The 17,500-nt window shown below is 46.6% G+C and overlaps 2 protein-coding genes across 10 annotated transcripts in view; one reads left to right on the forward strand and one right to left on the reverse strand.

Annotated features, from left to right (window-relative positions):
* Positions 1–7,883, forward strand: part of LOC110527224 (fibronectin-like) — a 42,995-nt gene extending 35,112 nt beyond the window's left edge. For 4 of the 9 annotated variants that reach the window (XM_036982209.1, XM_036982211.1, XM_036982213.1 and 1 more), the window contains 15 exons: positions 54–209; positions 399–515; positions 682–951; positions 1,030–1,217; positions 1,353–1,440; positions 1,528–1,707; positions 1,996–2,277; positions 2,526–2,615; positions 3,201–3,646; positions 4,651–4,789; positions 5,004–5,168; positions 5,375–5,500; positions 6,279–6,385; positions 6,501–6,602; positions 6,726–7,883. In XM_036982209.1, coding sequence (XP_036838104.1) covers positions 54–209; positions 399–515; positions 682–951; positions 1,030–1,217; positions 1,353–1,440; positions 1,528–1,707; positions 1,996–2,277; positions 2,526–2,615; positions 3,201–3,646; positions 4,651–4,789; positions 5,004–5,168; positions 5,375–5,500; positions 6,279–6,385; positions 6,501–6,602; positions 6,726–6,815 — 2,546 coding nt within the window. In that variant the 3' untranslated portion in view covers positions 6,816–7,883. Of the gene's footprint in view, positions 1–53; positions 210–398; positions 516–681; positions 1,218–1,352; positions 1,441–1,527; positions 1,708–1,995; positions 2,278–2,525; positions 2,616–3,200; positions 3,647–4,650; positions 4,790–5,003; positions 5,169–5,374; positions 5,501–6,278; positions 6,386–6,500; positions 6,603–6,725 lie in introns of all 9 variants that reach the window. The other 5 variants (XM_036982207.1, XM_036982210.1, XM_036982208.1 and 2 more) reach the window with 2 other exon arrangements.
* A 2,214-nt stretch (positions 7,884–10,097) lies between these two features.
* LOC110527222 (bifunctional purine biosynthesis protein ATIC) overlaps positions 10,098–17,500 on the reverse strand; it is a 7,849-nt gene continuing 446 nt past the window's right edge. Inside the window, exons 2-14 of the mRNA XM_021608385.2 lie at positions 17,290–17,416; positions 16,866–17,009; positions 14,413–14,501; positions 13,820–13,971; positions 12,587–12,743; positions 12,285–12,410; positions 12,002–12,195; positions 11,837–11,926; positions 11,586–11,711; positions 11,392–11,484; positions 11,028–11,210; positions 10,704–10,859; positions 10,098–10,548 (exon numbers count right to left, since the gene is read on the reverse strand). Of these exons, the coding sequence (XP_021464060.2) occupies positions 10,429–10,548; positions 10,704–10,859; positions 11,028–11,210; positions 11,392–11,484; positions 11,586–11,711; positions 11,837–11,926; positions 12,002–12,195; positions 12,285–12,410; positions 12,587–12,743; positions 13,820–13,971; positions 14,413–14,501; positions 16,866–17,009; positions 17,290–17,416 (1,757 nt within the window). The 3' untranslated portion in view covers positions 10,098–10,428. The remainder of the gene's footprint in view (positions 10,549–10,703; positions 10,860–11,027; positions 11,211–11,391; positions 11,485–11,585; positions 11,712–11,836; positions 11,927–12,001; positions 12,196–12,284; positions 12,411–12,586; positions 12,744–13,819; positions 13,972–14,412; positions 14,502–16,865; positions 17,010–17,289; positions 17,417–17,500) is intronic.

Here is a 17,500-nt window from a genome sequence, read left to right on the forward strand (position 1 = left end):
CTCCCTCTTTCACTCCCTCCCCCCTCTCTCCCTCCCTCTTCCTTTCTCCGTAGACGTGGAGGGCCCCACCAACATGGACGTGACAGATGTGAAGGACAACACCATCACAGTGCGCTGGTCCGCGGCCCAGGGCCCCATCAAGGGCTACAGGGTCACCAGCGTCCCCAAGAATGGACAGGGCCCCTCTTTCTCTGAGGTGGTGGCCCCTGGTAAGACCTGCCCCTGCTCTCTCCCCTGCCCTCTGCCCGTCTGTGATCATATGTACGGCAGCCATTTTGTGACTGTGTTGTGAGACATTGATAAAAAGGAGCTTTAGCCTCTGTTGTTCTACAGCTATACTCCTGTGCTCAACCTCTCTCTCTCTCTGTCTCTCTCTCTTTCTCTTGCCTTGGATCTAGATCAGACCGAGATTACGTTTACTGGCTTGATGCCCACGGTGGAGTACGTTCTGAGTGTGACCGCTCTGGGAACCGATGGAGAACCTTCCACACCTCTGGTAGAGAACGCCATCACAGGTGCGTGTGTGTGTGTGTGTGTGTACATGCGTGTATGCATGCATTCGGATTGTAAAAGAGTTTAAAACATTGATCTGTCATGATAACAGAGGAACGAAATGTTCAAATGTATGTTATTCTGATGTTCCCTTCTTTCTGGCCTTCATCCCCCCCCGTTTCCTTGCAGCAATGGACCGTCCCAAGGCCCTGTCCTTCTCTGAGGTGGACTCCACCTCCCTGAGGATCACATGGGACAGTCCGGACGGCACAGTGACATCATACCGCGTGCTGTACTCCAGCCCTGAGGAGGGCGAGAGAGAGCTGCGCCCGGCGCCCAGAGGGACAGACGATACCGTGGTACTGAGGAATCTCCGCCCCGGCACAGAGTACACTGTTAAGGTCATCGCTCTGCACGGACGCACCCCCAGCACCCCACTGGTGGGCACACAGGCCACAGGTAGGAGATATCAGACACACACACATACAGACACGCACACACACACGCAAATACTTAAATGTCCATCTCTGCCCCCAGCTATCCCTGCTCCCACCAATCTGGACATCTCTGAGGTTGGTGACACCTCCTTCATTGTCTCGTGGCGCTCCCCCAGCTCCGGGCTGTCTGGGTACCGTGTGGTTGTCAACCCCAAGAACAACAATGGACCCACCAAGGAGATGACCATCGCCCCAGACACCACGCGCGCCGTGGTCCCAGGACTCATGGTAAATAACAGACTACAGCATTCTGAATGTATGTCATAACTGTGTTCTAGATAAAGGTGTCTGTTAAACAGTCTATATTCAGGTCATGTATTGTCACTGTATTTATGTGTCTGTCAACATGTGTTTCCTGTGTAGGTGGCCACTCTGTACACAGTGCACGTTTATGCCCTGAAGAACTCTGTGACCAGCCGGCCCCTGGAGGGAGAGGTCACCACGCTGGACAGTAAGCAGCTTTCACAGAGTTTTAACTCTACTGGCCACTGGTTTACTCACTGTAAACTCACCCTCTCCCTTCCTCTCTCTCTCCCAGACATCAGTCCTCCTCGGCGTGTGCGTATCTCTGACGTGAAGGACTCGGCCATCACGCTGACCTGGCGTGCTAAGGTTGAGACCATCACCGGGTACCTCATCGAAGCTCAGCCCCTCGGCGGCAGCCGCCCCGCCATCAAGAAGACAATCCCCGGAGAGCAGCGCACCTACACCATCACTGGTACTGTACAGTAGACTACATTACCCAGCTATCACCACTCTCATCTACCGTCAACTACATTACCCACCCATTACCACTCTTATCTACAGTAGACTACATCACACAACCTTCACCACTCTCATCTATAAATGAACTACATTACCTATTATCGCCCCATCTACATTCAACTACATTATCCATCCTCACTTTCACCTAAACTATCATCATTATAGTAAACTACATAACCCATGTACAGTACAGAGTGGGCTCTTGACTGACTGACAGTGTGTTGTGTTTGATGTCCTTCAGGTCTGGAGCCAGGCACCTCCTACACTATCCACATCTACACCATCAACGGCGATGCACGCAGCGCCCCCTTCACCCTCACGGCCACCACAGCCAAACCAGCGATGCATTCTCCCACCAACCTCCAGTTCACCTCCCTGACCCCCAACTCCATCTCCTTCAGCTGGGAACCCCCCGCCACGCGCATCACAGGATATTACATCACCTACGAGGAGGCAGGCAGGGCGCAGCCCCGTGAGCTTACCCCCCGCCCCCACGCTGGCCAGAACTACGCCACCATCTCTGGTAAACGTCAAACTCTGCTCTCTCTCTCTCTCTCTCTCTCTCTCTCTCGCTCTCTCTCTCTCTCTCTCTCTCTCTCTCTCTCTCTCTCAAGTTACCCTGCCCTCATAAACTCCACCCCTTCCTCTTCACCCTCTGAAAGCTCAAGCTTCTCAACACGTCCAGTTTATGGAAAACACCTGAATCGACTCAAATCGACATCTGATTTCCTCCAGCAGAGTTTGATGCTTGATGTTGTTGGATGTTTTCAGGTTTGAGACCAGGTACCGAGTACATCATCAAGATCATCGCTCTTCAGAATGTCCAGAGAAGCACCCCATTGGTGGGCACGGCCAGGACTCGTGAGTACAGCACATACACACTTTACACATACGTCTACATACACATATGGCCCAAAAACAGATGTTTTTTTGTACCTGAATGGTGATGTTACAAAGAAAGGTTTGGGAAGCCTGCATATGTGCTTAGCTGCAGTAGAATATTGTAAGAACAGCCTAGCAACTCATAGACCGAGATGTTAGATTTGGTTTGTAGTCGTGCCAGCATCTGTTACAAACAGCTGTGTCTTTTAAAACAATAATACTGCTCACTCACTTTGAATACGTTTTGAATTAACAAGCGATTCAAAAGGTATTGACGGCAGTGGCAGGCTTTGGAGTAGATATTTGCCCAAACCACTGATACAGGGTCAGATATTTTTCCACTCCCATTAATGGTTAAAACTAAAACGGGGGTAGGGTAATCTGATCTTAGATCTGTGCTTAGGGGCAACTTCTACTTCAAGTGCAGTGCTTTGCAGTACAGTAGTGGCTCTAGTATGCGGACTTACTGCCACCCCCTGCTGGCGGCATCATGCTACTGCAGCTCCTCTAACTCCCTACTCCCTCCCTAACTCGCTTGCTTCCTAACCCCTCTCTCCCGGCCAGAACGTGAATCCCTGCTTACACTGCCACTCCCCAACCGCCCCGGAGGCTACGACCACCTGGACGTGCCTGAAGAAAAGGAGAGCCGTGTCCCAACAGTAGTAGGTAACAATGGCCTAGACACCCTGGGGGGCCAGGGCCAGAACGTGGAGTACACTGAGTACAACAACCAGAACCCCCAGACACCCTATGGGAACGGCCAGATACCCTATGGGAATGGCCAGACACCCCTGGTGTTTGTGCCCCTTCCGGATGCGGAGGGGCGCAGGGTGCCGGTGGTGAGCGTGAACGTGCCTGGTGGCTCTCCCTTTGGTTTTCCAGAGAAGGACACAGGAATCCCTCAGGAGGCCCAGACCCAGACCACCATCGCCTGGAAGCCTTACAAGCAGAGTTCAGAGTACCTGGTGTCCTGCAACCCTCTGACACACGTCAACGAGAAGATGTTCCAGGTGAGAGGTTACGGCACACACACACATATAAAGACACATCTAAGAGACACTTTTTTAAAGTGTAATGTTTATTTAACTAGCCAAGTCAGTTAAGAACAAATTCTTATTTATAATGACGGTCTACACCTCTCATTCTCATTCATCTCTCCCAATCTCTCTATCCTTCCATCTCTCTCTCTCTCCTTTTATCTCTCTCTCTCCTTCCATCTCTCTCTGTCCCTCCTTTCCTCTCCTTCCCTCTCTCTCTCCCTCCCTTCCTCTCCTTCCCTCTCTCTCCCTCCATCTCTCTCACTCTCTCTCCTTCCATCTCATCTCTCTCCCTCCATCTCTCTCCTTCCATCTCCTCTCTCTCCCTCCCTCTCTCTCCCTCCCTCTCTCTCCTTCCATCTCCTCTCTCCCTCCATCTCTCTCCCTCTCTCTCCTTCCATCTCCTCTCTCTCCCTCCATCTCTCTCCTTCCATCTCCTCTCTCTCCCTCCATCTCTCTCCTTCCATCTCTCTCCCCATCTCTCCTTCATCTCCTCTCTCCCCCTCTCTCCTTCATCTCCTCTCTCCCCCTCTCTCCTTCCATCTCCTCTCTCTCCCTCCATCTCTCTCCCTCTCTCTCCTTCCATCTCCTCTTTCCCTCTCTCCTTCCATCTCATCTCTCTCCCTCCATCTCTCTCCCTCTCTCCTCTCTCTCCCTCCATCTCTCTCCCTCTCTCTCCTTCCATCTCCTCTCTTTCCCTCTCTCCTTCCATCTCCTCTCTCTCCCTCCATCTCTCTCCCTCTCTCCTTCCATCTCCTCTCTCTCCCTCCATCTCTCTCCCCCTCTCTCCTTCCATCTCCTCTCTCTCCCTCCATCTCTCTCCCTCTCTCTCCTTCCATCTCCTCTCTCTCCCTCCATCTCTCTCCCTCTCTCTCCTTCCATCTCCTCTCTCTCCCTCCATCTCTCTCCCTCTCTCTCCTTCCATCTCTCTCTCTGTCCCTCCCTTCCTCTCCTTCCCTCTCTCTCTCCTGTCTCAGATGCGTCTGCCTGGTACCTCCACCAGTGCCACTCTGATCGGCCTGACCAGCGGAGCCTCATACAACGTTATCGTAGAGGCCCTGAAGGGGGCACTCAAACACAAGATCCTGGAGGAGATTGTCACCGCCGGCAACACCCGTAAGGAACCAGCAGTGACTATGACAACTGATCTAGGATCAGTACTGAAATGTAACCTATAGAATAGATGGTATGAGTGAATCCTGATGTTGTTTTGAGTCATGCTGTTCCACGGTCAGAAAATATAGTTCAGGAAGTTCATAGATAGGCATTTACTTACACAGCTTAGCCTGTGATTCTGTGGTGAAATGAACCCCTTCTCTTCCGCCTGTAGTGACAGAGGGTTCCACCGGCACAGATAAGGACTCGTGCTACGACACCTTCACAGCGACCTACCATGACGTTGGGACCGAGTGGGAGCGCATGTCTGAGACGGGCTTCAAGCTGTGGTGCAGGTGTCTGGGACTAGGCAGTGGACACTTCCGATGTGACTCCTCTAGTGAGTATTTAACTACCTCTTCAATGCTATTTAAGAAACTTTATTGATCCCTTGCCACCTGACTGGCTGGGTGTAATGGTTGCCATATTGGTTACACCAATCCGATCTAGGGGCTGGGAGACAGTGTCGGATGTTATGCAACAGGTCTGACCTTTTTTTTGTTCTCTATATCTCCCCCCTCTCTCGCGCTCCCTGTCCATCAACAGAGTGGTGTCATGATGGAGGTAACAACTACCGTATCGGGGAGAAATGGGAGCGTCAGGAGGAGAAGGGCCCCATGATGAGCTGCACCTGCCTGGGCAACGGGAAGGGGGAGTTCAAGTGTGAACCACGTAAGTAGCACTTTAACATCAGTCACCACCTGCACTTGTTTGGATATTAAAGGAAGAACACAGAACTTCTCTGGCAGCATGTCAGAATACAACACAATACAGTTACAATGTCTGCCTGTGTGACCTCATCAATGTCTGCCTGTGTGACCTCCTCCATGTCTGCCTGTGTGACCTCATCCATGTCTGCCTGTGTGACCTCATCAATGTCTGCCTGTGTGACCTCATCAATGTCTGCCTGTGTGACCTCCTCCATGTCTGCCTGTGTGACCTCATCCATGTCTGCCTGTGTGACCTCATCCATGTCTGCCTGTGTGACCTCATCAATGTCTGCCTGTGTGACCTCATCAATGTCTGCCTGTGTGACCTCATCAATGTCTGCCTGTGTGACCTCATCAATGTCTGCCTGTGTGACCTCATCCATGTCTGCCTGTGTGACCTCATCCATGTCTGCCTGTGTGACCTCATCAATGTCTGCCTGTGTGACCTCATCAATGTCTGCCTGTGTGACCTCATCAATGTCTGCCTGTGTGACCTCATCAATGTCTGCCTGTGTGGCCTCCTCCATGTCTGCCTGTGTGACCTCATCAATGTCTGCCTGTATGACCTCATCAATGTCTGCCTGTGTGACCTCATCAATGTCTGCCTGTTTGACCTCATCAATGTCTGCCTGTGTGACCTCATCAATGTCTGCCTGTGTGACCTCCTCAATGTCTGCCTGTGTGACCTCCTCCATGTCTGCCTGTGTGTGTGATTCCCTCTCCTGCGTGTGTGTTTACAGATGAGTCCACCTGCTATGACGATGGGAAGATGTACCAGATTGGTAACCAGTGGCAGAAAGAATACCTGGGAGCCATCTGTACCTGCACCTGCTACGGAGGACAACAGGTCACTTTTACTGCTAATGGCTATGCTTGTCTTACCGACCTTAGTTGAATGCAACTTGGACAAGCACCTGCTGAATGACCAACGTGTGTAAATGTAATGCTTGTCCTCCTCTCAGGGCTGGCGTTGTGAGAACTGTCGTAGACCAGGTGCTGAGGTGGACTCTAGTCTGCTGCAGCCCGTCCGATACAGGGACCCCACCAACACACTACGTAAAGTGGTGAGTCATAGACTACGCTCTCAAAAGACAACTGAGAAAATGTGTTGGATTAGAACTTGAAATCCCCATGCTGAGGTTGGACCCATACTGATCTCTTGTCTGTCTGTCTGTCTCCTTCTGCAGAACATCCAGTGCCCCATCGAATGCCTTCGACCTGAACTACTGGCAGACGCACTGGCAGAAGGACACATCCCCCAGAATCCCCTGGAGTAAAAGATAAATCTCCTCTTCCTTACCCATGGTCTGTCAAGTCTCCTTGAAGAGGAGGTCGCCCTGTCCAGTCAGAGACAGACCTAACTAACACATCGATGCCTTACTGATCAGCTTAACCATATCTAACACACCTACATACTGTAGGTCCATGCCTTCCTAGTCTTAAGAGAACCCCCTGCACACTTTCAGAATGTTGGTTAAGTTGTCTGTTGTCATTTCTCTTAACCATATCTAACACACCTACATACTGTAGGTCCATGCCTTCCTAGTCTTAAGAGAACCCCCTGCACACTTTCAGAATGTTGGTTAAGTTGTCTGTTGTCATTTCTCTTAACCATATCTAACACACCTACATACTGTATGTCCATGCCTTCCTTGTCTTAAGAGAACCCCCTGCACACTTTCAGAATGTTGGTTAAGTTGTCTGTTGTCATTTCCCTTTGAGACAGTTAAGAGGTCAAAAGGAACATTCCTTGTGTTCGTGCCTTAAAGAGATAAAAATCTTCCCCTGTCCCTGAATGTATGTGTTTGAAGTGCTTCTTAACAGTTCAGATGTGCTTGTCTTTTACAAATTATACATTTCCAAGACTACCTGTCCAGTATTACCGTTTGTCCTAATCATTTATTATTATTATTTTTTTTACTTCTATAAAATCTAAATCCGTCTGAAATCAAAAGCACTGTTTTGAGAGAATGTTGGTGTAGTTGCCATGTCGACAAGTGTTTGAAATCATTTAGCTTTTTCTGTAGCCTCTGTGTAGACAGGGGTAGCACTGCCTGTGTGATTGACACTGAGTTGTTGTCATTTTGAAACTCTTCAATGCATTTTATTTATCCCTTTAATCACAGCATTGTTGTGTGAATGTGAGACCTGGGGTGTCGACTTTGTTCTGGTTTTATTTTGTACTAAAAGGTGACAAAGTTTGATGGAGATTCCCTTGTTTTGATAAAGTTGAAAAGAACCTCATGAATTGCCTTTGTTTCTTGAATAACTGTTTATACATAGATTGATGCACCAGTGTAAATCTACGTAACATAATAAAATAAATCCCCATCTGTCAGTATAAACTAGAGATCAGTTGTTTTTGTGTGGGCTGTGTCTGAATCCCTGCAGTGCCTTCAGAATGTATTCATACCCCTGGACTTATTCCTTCAGAATGTATTCATACCCCTGGACTTATTCCATCAGAATGTATTCATACCACTGGACTTATTCCTTCAGAATGTATTCATACCCCTGGACTTATTCCATCAGAATGTATTCATACCACTGGACTTATTCCTTCAGAATGTATTCATACCCCTAGACTTATTCCTTCAGAATGTATTCATACCCCTGGACTTATTCCATCAGAATGTATTCATACCCCTGGACTTATTCCTTCAGAATGTATTCATACCCCTGGACTTATTCCTTCAGAATGTATTCATACCCCTGGACTTATTCCACATGTTGTGTTACAGCCTGAATTCAACACAGATTAGATAGATGTCTCACCCATCTACACCAAATACCCCAGAACGACAAAGTGAAAACATTTTTTTCTTCACATAAGTATTCACACCCCTGAGTCAATACACATTAGAATCACATTTGGCAGCAATTTAAGTCTAAGTGCTTTCCACACCTGGATTGTATGACATTTGCAAAAAAAAAAATATTTTCCAAGCTTGTGTCAAGTTGGTTGTTGATCATTGCCAGACAACCATTTACATCTTGAAATAGATCAAGTAGATTTGTCAAAACTGTAACTCGATCATTCGGGAACATTCACTGTCTTCTTGGTAAGCAACTCCAGTGTAGACTTGGTCTTGTGTTTTAGGTTATAGTCCTGCTGAAAGGTGAATTCATCTCCCAGTGTCTGGTGGAAAGCATACAACCAGGTTAAGGATTTTCCCTGTGCTTTAGCTCCCATCGTTATCCTGAAACTCCCCAGTCCTTAACAATTACAAACATAACCAGACCATGATGCACCACTATGCTTGAAAATATGGAGTGGTACTCAGTAATGTGTTGGATTTGCCCCAAATATAGCACTTTGTATTCAGGACCAAAAGTTCCTGCAGTATTACTGGTGCAAACAGGATGCATGTTTTGGAGAGAAAAATACTCCTGTAAAGGTTTCCTTTTCAAGCCATCAACAAAGTTGATCCGTCCCCAGTTCTTATCACAGCCAATAAACTGTTGAAAAGTCCCAGTTGACCTTGTGGTGAAATCTTGAGCGGTTTCCTTCCTCTCCAGCAACTGAGTTAGGAAGGACATCTGTATCTTTGTAGCGACTGGGTGTATTGATACACCATCCAAAGTGTAATTAAGAACGTCACCATGCTCAGAGATATTTAAGGTCTTAGAATTGTATTTACCAATAGGTGCCCTTTGCAAAGCATTGGAAAACCTCCCTGGTCTTTCTGGTTGAATCTGTTGGAAATTCACTGTGCGACCTTCGAGGTAATTGTACGTGGGGGTCAGAGATGAGGTAGTCATTCAAAAAAAATCATGTTAGGCACTATTAGTGCACTCAAAGTCCATGCCACTCGTGCATATTTTTACTCCTGAACTTCCATAAGTGGTTGAATACTTGACTCAAGACATCGCTCCGCTTTAAATTTGTAAAAAAATATAAATGAAAAACAATTCCACTTCAACATTTTAGGGTATTGTGTGTAGGCCAGTGACAAAAAAAAACACATCAATTTAATCCATTTTAAATTCAGGCTGTAACAAAATGTGGGAAAGTACAGGGGTGTGAATACTTTCTGAAGGCATTGTATACCATCTGCAGGGGAAGGTGTTCTCTACGACCCCCACACGTGTCACAGGACTTGCCTAAAGGGAACCCATTCAAATTAATTAAAGTAGGGAGGTAGTTTAACAAAAGGTGTTCATCTCCCAAAACAGATTTTCTCCACTTAAACCATTTCAAACCTAGCTTACCTTTTTCCATTATGCGTGGGAATACTTGGAAACATTTCTTAGATTAAAATCACTTGGAGCAGATTCTGGTCTTTTTACGGTCTTCTGGCCAACAATGAAAACGGTCTAAGACTGTCTAAGCCATTTGTGTGTTACTCAATGTGTTTCTATGAGCTGTAATAGTAAGGGGCAATTTCAAAACTTTAAATATTTTTGATACCTAGAAGCGTCCTAAAATTCAAATAGCTAAATGGTCCATGGTATGACCATAAAACAATTCCATTAGTGTAGTAGTCAGTCCGACTTTCAGCTTAATATTGCTATAATGTAAAATAGTGTTTGCATACACACACACACACTCCACAGGATTTCTCAAGAAACAGTTTATTTCATGGTAAACCGTGACCTTCCAGACAGTAACATTGTAACTTAGATACAACTATGAAAGCAAGCTCGGAATGTAACGGAATCTGAATGATCCTCAGCATGACTCATGCGGTTTGTGCATGATAACCGTAGGACAGGAATGTCTCAGTGTAAATAATAATACTATGTTAGTACCTTTGTTGATCACTATTCTAGAGCAATTAGTGGACCTCCAACATGTAGACACACATGGATACATGTTACTCAGGGCCATAATGGTGTGTGGCGTGTGAAATGTGTCAGGCAGCGTTGTATGACAGCCACTCCAGGTATTCAGTGGTGGAAGAGTCTCAGGTTGGTGTGCACCAGGGTGATGCCCTGCTCATTACAGGCATTGATCACCACCTCGTCAGCTGTGGACCCAGCCGGGGCAGCAATGTACTCCACACCACTCTACAGAGACAGACACCTCAGAATAATCAGTCCACGTGGGCGTCAAACAGAAAAGACCTTGGAAGACACTAGAAGGCTAGAGACCAACTAAAGAACCAAAAGCAGAAAGTCGGCCATCTTAGACTAGTGAAAAGTAATAATTCAGCAGTGTTTACCAGTTTGGCACGGTCCACGTTGTCTCTGAAGGGGAAGAAGGCGTCAGAGCTGAGCGCTACAGCCTGTAGAGAGCTCAGCCAGTTCTTCTTCTCAGTCTCATCCAGAGGCTCTGGGACCTCCTCATACATGGCCTTCCATACTGCCAGGTCTGGACCCTGAACACAGGAGTTAGAGAGCAGGACAGACTCATCTGGAATTTGATTTTTTAAACAGACAGACACCTACAGTAGGAACCTACACAAAACATACAGCAGAACTGTACATCCGACAACCATTTCAGATGTGTAGAGTGCATGTCCCTAATTGACCTCTGACCCCCTCACCTCTCCGATGGTGCCGCTGACGTACTGATCGATGGCATTGGCCATCTCCGCCCGCTTCACTCCACTCCTGAACCTCATGCCCAACACCCGCGGGTGGTGCCTCAGCCACCAGTTATCAGCCTTGTCCCCTGCCAGCCGCGTGCAGTGGATACGAGACTGCTGACCCGCACCGATCCCAATCACCTGGTACACAGGGAGAGGAGACGGATCGTGACCCAGAAAAGCCACAGTACATAGTGTTGAATGTTTGAATTCCTTCTGAAAAAGGTAAACAAGGATATAGGCAACAACAAGGGGAAACTCTGTGCCCAAACACTATTTCAACAGGAACCTCCCATGTCTCCTCCCTCTCCAGGTTGGTTACCTGTCCATCCTTGGCGTAGCAGACAGAGTTGGACTGGGTGTACTTCACTGTGATGCTGGCCACGATCAGGTCACGCAGCGCCTCCACCGACAGCTTAAACAGGAGACCGACAAGAGGACAAAAGGTCAGAACAGGTCATCAGTGAGAATCTCACTCACACACTATCAAGACACGCACAAACCACAAAGACTCACCGCGCCCTTGGAGACGACGTTGCTGAAGAGATCCTTGTCAATGACAGCTCCATTCCTCTTCTGTTTGAGGTGGAGACCAAAGAGAACTCTGACCTCTGGCTCATCTGGCTCATAGGCTGGGTCCATCTGACAGATTTAGACATTCAGCACCCCCAACCGGTGAGAAGATGCAAATTAACTTCAAACTTTTTTTTCTAGGAAAGGCTGCAACATAGGATGATCACCAACTGCTTTTCCATGTCCAACCATACCTGGAGAACACAGTAGTTTCCATTCTTCTTCTTGGACAGAATCCTGAGGGCCTCCTCTTCGTAACCAGGGGCGATGATGCCATCAGAGACCTGAGAATGATAGACAGGGGTTGGAAATGCACGAAACACACAGGACAGACACACACGACACCTGGGAAGCCCTACCTCTCTGGATATGATCTTGGCAGTGGGGACGTCACACACGTCAGACAGAGCGATGAAGTCGCCGAAGGAGGACATCCTGTCTGACCCTCTAGCCCGGGCGTAGGCTGTAGCCAGTGGGGTCAGGTTCTTCAGCATGTCATTCACCATACACACCTTGGCCTCCTCATCACTCAGAGGAACACCCACCGCAGCCCCTAGAGAGGGAGAAGACAGCCTAGGTCAATGTTACTGGGATTCCTTGCAATCTTGTTGGCATATGCATTGGAAGCTCTGCGTGTCTAACCTGCAGGGCTGACGTGTTTGAAGGAGGTGGCAGAGGGCATGCCCAGGGCACTCTTCAGCTCTCGGACCAGCTGCCAGGCGTTCAGGGCATCACAAAGGTTAATGAACCCAGGAGAACCATTTACCACTGACAGAGGCAGAAATGGAATGGAGAGAAGGGAGGATCAATACAGTTAGTCTACCCAGACAGGACAAGGACCCCAAAGTCCGCCTGGACGGTTTCAGTTGAACATATGACACCAATTAAAATTAGGGTTGACAATGTTACTGCTGGCTACACAATGAGGGGGGTGTGAAGCCTACCTGTGAGGGGGAGGGTGGGGCGCAGGGTGTAGAGCTGGGCGGGGGCTTGGTGGGGGTTCATGCCGTAGCGCAGGGGCAGCTGGGATACCCCACGGCTGTACTGGCCCCGGAAGTAGTCCGCGATGGCCTCATCATACTGAGCCGTGTGAGTAAAGGCCTGGGAGAGAGAATGAGGACAACTAGATAGCATTGACACCAGGATCATGTTCATTAGGCAACATATGGAAGAAAAGGGACTGAAACAGGAAGGGAAAACCTTGATGTCCAATAGGAAATGCACATCTGTTTACCACTGCAAAATGTTTTTCTAAGGTGTGCCCTAATGAACATAGCCCAGGGTAAACACCTGAACCAGACAGCGTTGTAACCTATTCCATGATCAAAGCCAACATGGGCTTCTATAGTTTTATCTGGAGGCAGCTTTAATACAAACTATCACTGTAAGATTTGTAATGCCTTCACAAGGGACACCATGTGCTAAATGTATCCATTCTACTCCATGTAGTCTCAAGACTCAATGTCAAATGCACAAGTACAGTGAACTGATTTTTTGCAAGCTAACCAACAACGCAGTAATCAATAACAATGTAATATTAAAACAACAAGGTAGAACAAAAACAATCAAGTAAGCAAACTATATAAAGGGGCAGTTCCAGTAGCATATTTACAATGTCCAGGGATACTAGATCAATAGAATACTGTGGGCTGACCTGAACAACATGGCCCCAAGGACAAGAGGGGGCAACATGGGAGGTAGTGGACTCTGAACTTTACCTCGCATTAACCAACAAACAATCAATTAAACAAAAACCCAATGACCTGATTGCAATTGTGCTTTTTGACTATACAGACTCCATGGTATCTGGTCTGCAATTGTACAAATTGATCCTTTTAACAGAGGATCAATAATCTGTCAAAGACACAGTATGAGGCCTTCCCCAGTTGTCCTGAGATGTCCGATTTGCTACTACTGAAGAGTCTCTTAAGACTTCAGTTGTGTCTATGTCCAGTTTGGTTCCTGATAGCATCATTTCTCTATCACTCAACATCCTCTCTGTTCACAGTTGAGGTTGACAGACTTGTCTCAACAGGAAGGTAGAAGGAGAGCACAAGGAAGTTAAACTAGATCTCACCATTCTCAACTTGTCCAGAAAGTAGATTGATATACACGAGACAAAGGACCATGTAAAAAAAGTCCACTTTCAACCCGTGCTTTCAAGTTGCCCTAGTTACCTTCAGGGCCAGAGTCTTGCGGGTGTCCAGGGTCGTGTCTTTACCCTTGGAACCCTCCATCTCCACAGCAACCAGCTGGTAGTCGGCAGGATCGCACACAATGGTTACGCGGGCATGGTTCTTGGCCGCTGCACGGAGCAGGGTTACCCCACCTGAGGACACAGCCAGGGTCAAACAGGGTAATCACCATGGCAACCTAGGGCATTTCAGGTTGTAGAACAGACTTCAGAAAGTAAAATATAGAGCTGGCCTTAAAAGGTGCAATATGAATCAATTGCGCAGCCATTTCCTGGTTGCTAAAATTCTATTAGTTCGCCTAATTCCAGTTTATGTGCCAAAACAAGCAAGTATATGGTAGAGAATCATTGTACCATCTAAACCGCTGTGAATTATTTTTCAGAACCCCAAATATTGTATTTCCAGCTGGTGTACAAAACTGAAATTAAAAGCAGCAAAAACTAAACTTCACAGAAAGCAGTGAAATAGTGCACATAGAACAGATCTACCGCTTCTTATACTTGCTTTCAATGAGAACAATGTGAATTTGGTCAGGTCGGACAATTTTTTTTTTGCAACTTTAACATTTCACTCACCAATATCAATCTGTTCCACTGCATCTTCCACAGTCACATTAGTGTTGGAGATAGTCTTCACAAACGGGTAAAGGTTACACACCACCACCCTGGTCAAAGACCGGCAAAGGAAAGCAATACAAGTCAAGAAATGCAATGCATTTCACTGTTTTTCTAACCATCTAGGCAATGTGAACTAATGAGTAGCGTGGCTGTTCAATCCCTCACATCGCGTGCCCCAGATGACTCAACGAGAAACAATATCTTACAAAGAAAAAAAGGGTGAAGTTTTGACTTTTGTAAATGGGAACATGTGTCAATTAAGCAGGTTACATTTTGCAGCCTTGAACCCAAATTGTTAAACATACAGTGCCTTGCGAAAGTATTCGGCCCCCTTGAACTTTGCGACCTTTTGCCACATTTCAGGCTTCAAACATAAAGATATAAAACTGTATTTTTTTGTGAAGAATCAACAACAAGTGGGACACAATCATGAAGTGGAACTACATTTATTGGATATTTCTAACTTTTTTAACAAATCAAAAACTGAAAAATTGGGCGTGCAAAATTATTCAGCCCCTTTACTTTCAGTGCAGCAAACACTCTCCAGAAGTTCAGTGAGGATTTCTGAATGATCCAATGTTGACCTAAATTACTAATGATGATAAATACAATCCACCTGTGTGTAATCAAGTCTCCGTATAAATGCACCTGCACTGTGATAGTCTCAGAGGTCCGTTAAAAGCGCAGAGAGCATCATGAAGAACAAGGAACAAACCAGGCAGGTCCGAGATACTGTTGTGAAGAAGTTTAAAGCCGGATTTGGATACAAAAAGATTTCCCAAGCTTTAAACATCCCAAGGAGCACTGTGCAAGCGATAATATTGAAATGGAAGGAGTATCAGACCACTGCAAATCTACCAAGACCTGGCCGTCCCTCTAAACTTTCAGCTCATACAAGGAGAAGACTGATCAGAGATGCAGCCAAGAGGCCCATGATCACTCTGGATGAACTGCAGAGATCTACAGCTGAGGTGGGAGACTCTGTCCATAGGACAACAATCAGTCGTATATTGCACAAATCTGGCCTTTATGGAAGAGTGGCAAGAAGAAAGCCATTTCTTAAAGATATCCATAAAAAGTGTTGTTTAAAGTTTGCCACAAGCCACCTGGGAGACACACCAAAGATGTGGAAGAAGGTGCTCTGGTCAGATGAAACCAAAATTGAACTTTTTGGCAACAATGCAAAACGTTATGTTTGGCGTAAAAGCAACACAGCTCATCACCCTGTACACACCATCCCCACTGTCAAACATGGTGGTGGCAGCATCATGGTTTGGGCCTGCTTTTCTTCAGCAGGGACAATGGTTAAAATTGATGGGAAGATGGATGGAGCCAAATACAGGACCATTCTGGAAGAAAACCTGATGGAGTCTGCAAAAGACCTGAGACTGGGACGGAGATTTGTCTTCCAACAAGACAATGATCCAAAACATAAAGCAAAATCTACAATGGAATGGTTCAAAAATAAACATATCCAGGTGTTAGAATGGCCAAGTCAAAGTCCAGACCTGAATCCAATCGAATCTGTGGAAAGAACTGAAAACTACTGTTCATGAATGCTCTCCATCCAACCTCACTGAGCTCGAGCTGTTTTGCAAGGAGGAATGGGAAAAAATTGCAGTCTCTCGATGTGCAAAACTGATAGAGACATACCCCAAGCGACTTACAGCTGTAATCGCAGCAAAAGGTGGCGCTACAAAGTATTAACTTAAGGGGGCTGAATAATTTTGCACGCCCAATTTCAGTTTTTGATTTGTTAAAGTTTGAAATATCCAATAAATGTCGTTCCACTTCACCATTGTGTCCCATTTGTTGATTCTTCACAAAAAAAATACAGTTTTATATCTTTATGTTTGAAGCCTGAAATGTGGCAAACGGTCAAAGTTCAAGGGGGCTGAATACTTTCGCAAGGCACTGTACGTGCCCATAGGCGCCAAAGAGAATTCATGGTTTATTTCAGAGGCTGTATGCATTGCACACTTTCTCCTCAAAGCCAATCACATTCCATGAATGGCTGTTTAAGCTGCCAATTTGACAATCAGAATCTCAAGGCAAAAAAAAAAAGTAAAGTGTGTAACATGATCAGATGTGTGCAGATGCAGCAGCATTTGAATCAGCCGGTTATTAGATTAGCAACGCATACTTCGAAGTTTCCCCACTTTACAACCTTACTGCCCTGCATTAGGGCCAAATCTAATGCAGTCTTGTGCCCGATCACATGCATGGTGTTTTAGGTCTGCTCGTTCACAAAAAGGCTGTTTTTCAAAGACCCCCAAAAATCACATTAAAACAGTAGTGGCTCTGGAAAAAAAGTATAGAAAAGTTGACTGAGATGGACAAGTCCTACTCTTAACTATTGAGGAAAACAGATCTGAGCTTAGATCAATTAAACCCACTTCCCTGTCTCTTACCTAACCAGACTGTAGCCCAGTTTCTCCATGTCAGCCTTGTCCGAAGGGGTGTGCCGGGCCAGGATGCCCCCATGTACAGCAGGATGCAGGGTCTTCACCCTCCCACCAAGCATCTCTGGATGGCCAGTCAGCTCAGACACATCCCTGGAACAAAAGGGAGATGGATGTTAGGTGATTCAGTGGCACAGATTCTCAATGGCATTTAGAGGCTGGGAATGCCTCATCTGAAAGGTGGTCAATGACTGCAGAATACTAGACAGACCTACTCTTTGAAGTTCCAAACAGTAAGGTGACTTAAAGGAATACATTGTTATCAGCATAACATTGAATCGTGTGAGCATTAGCGCAAGAGAACGTTGGTGGCTGAACACTATCAACAAGGATAGACGAGGCATTGGAAATGTATGCAAACGGTTACACCTACCGAACAGCCAGTCCTGCATCGCGCAGGGTTTTGGCGGTGCCACCTGATGCGACGAGTGACAGTCCCACGTTCACCAGCCTTTTGGCAAAGTCCAGAAGTCCAGACTTGTCGGACACACTCAACAGTGCTGTGTGTGTAGAATTAAGAGACACAACGGTGACAAAGTTATAGAGATTGATTGAATGGCACCACTGTGAAACGAAGCTTGCTT

This window comes from Oncorhynchus mykiss, chromosome 7 (genome assembly GCF_013265735.2).
Source record: "Oncorhynchus mykiss isolate Arlee chromosome 7, USDA_OmykA_1.1, whole genome shotgun sequence".
Lineage (NCBI taxonomy): Eukaryota > Metazoa > Chordata > Actinopteri > Salmoniformes > Salmonidae > Oncorhynchus > Oncorhynchus mykiss.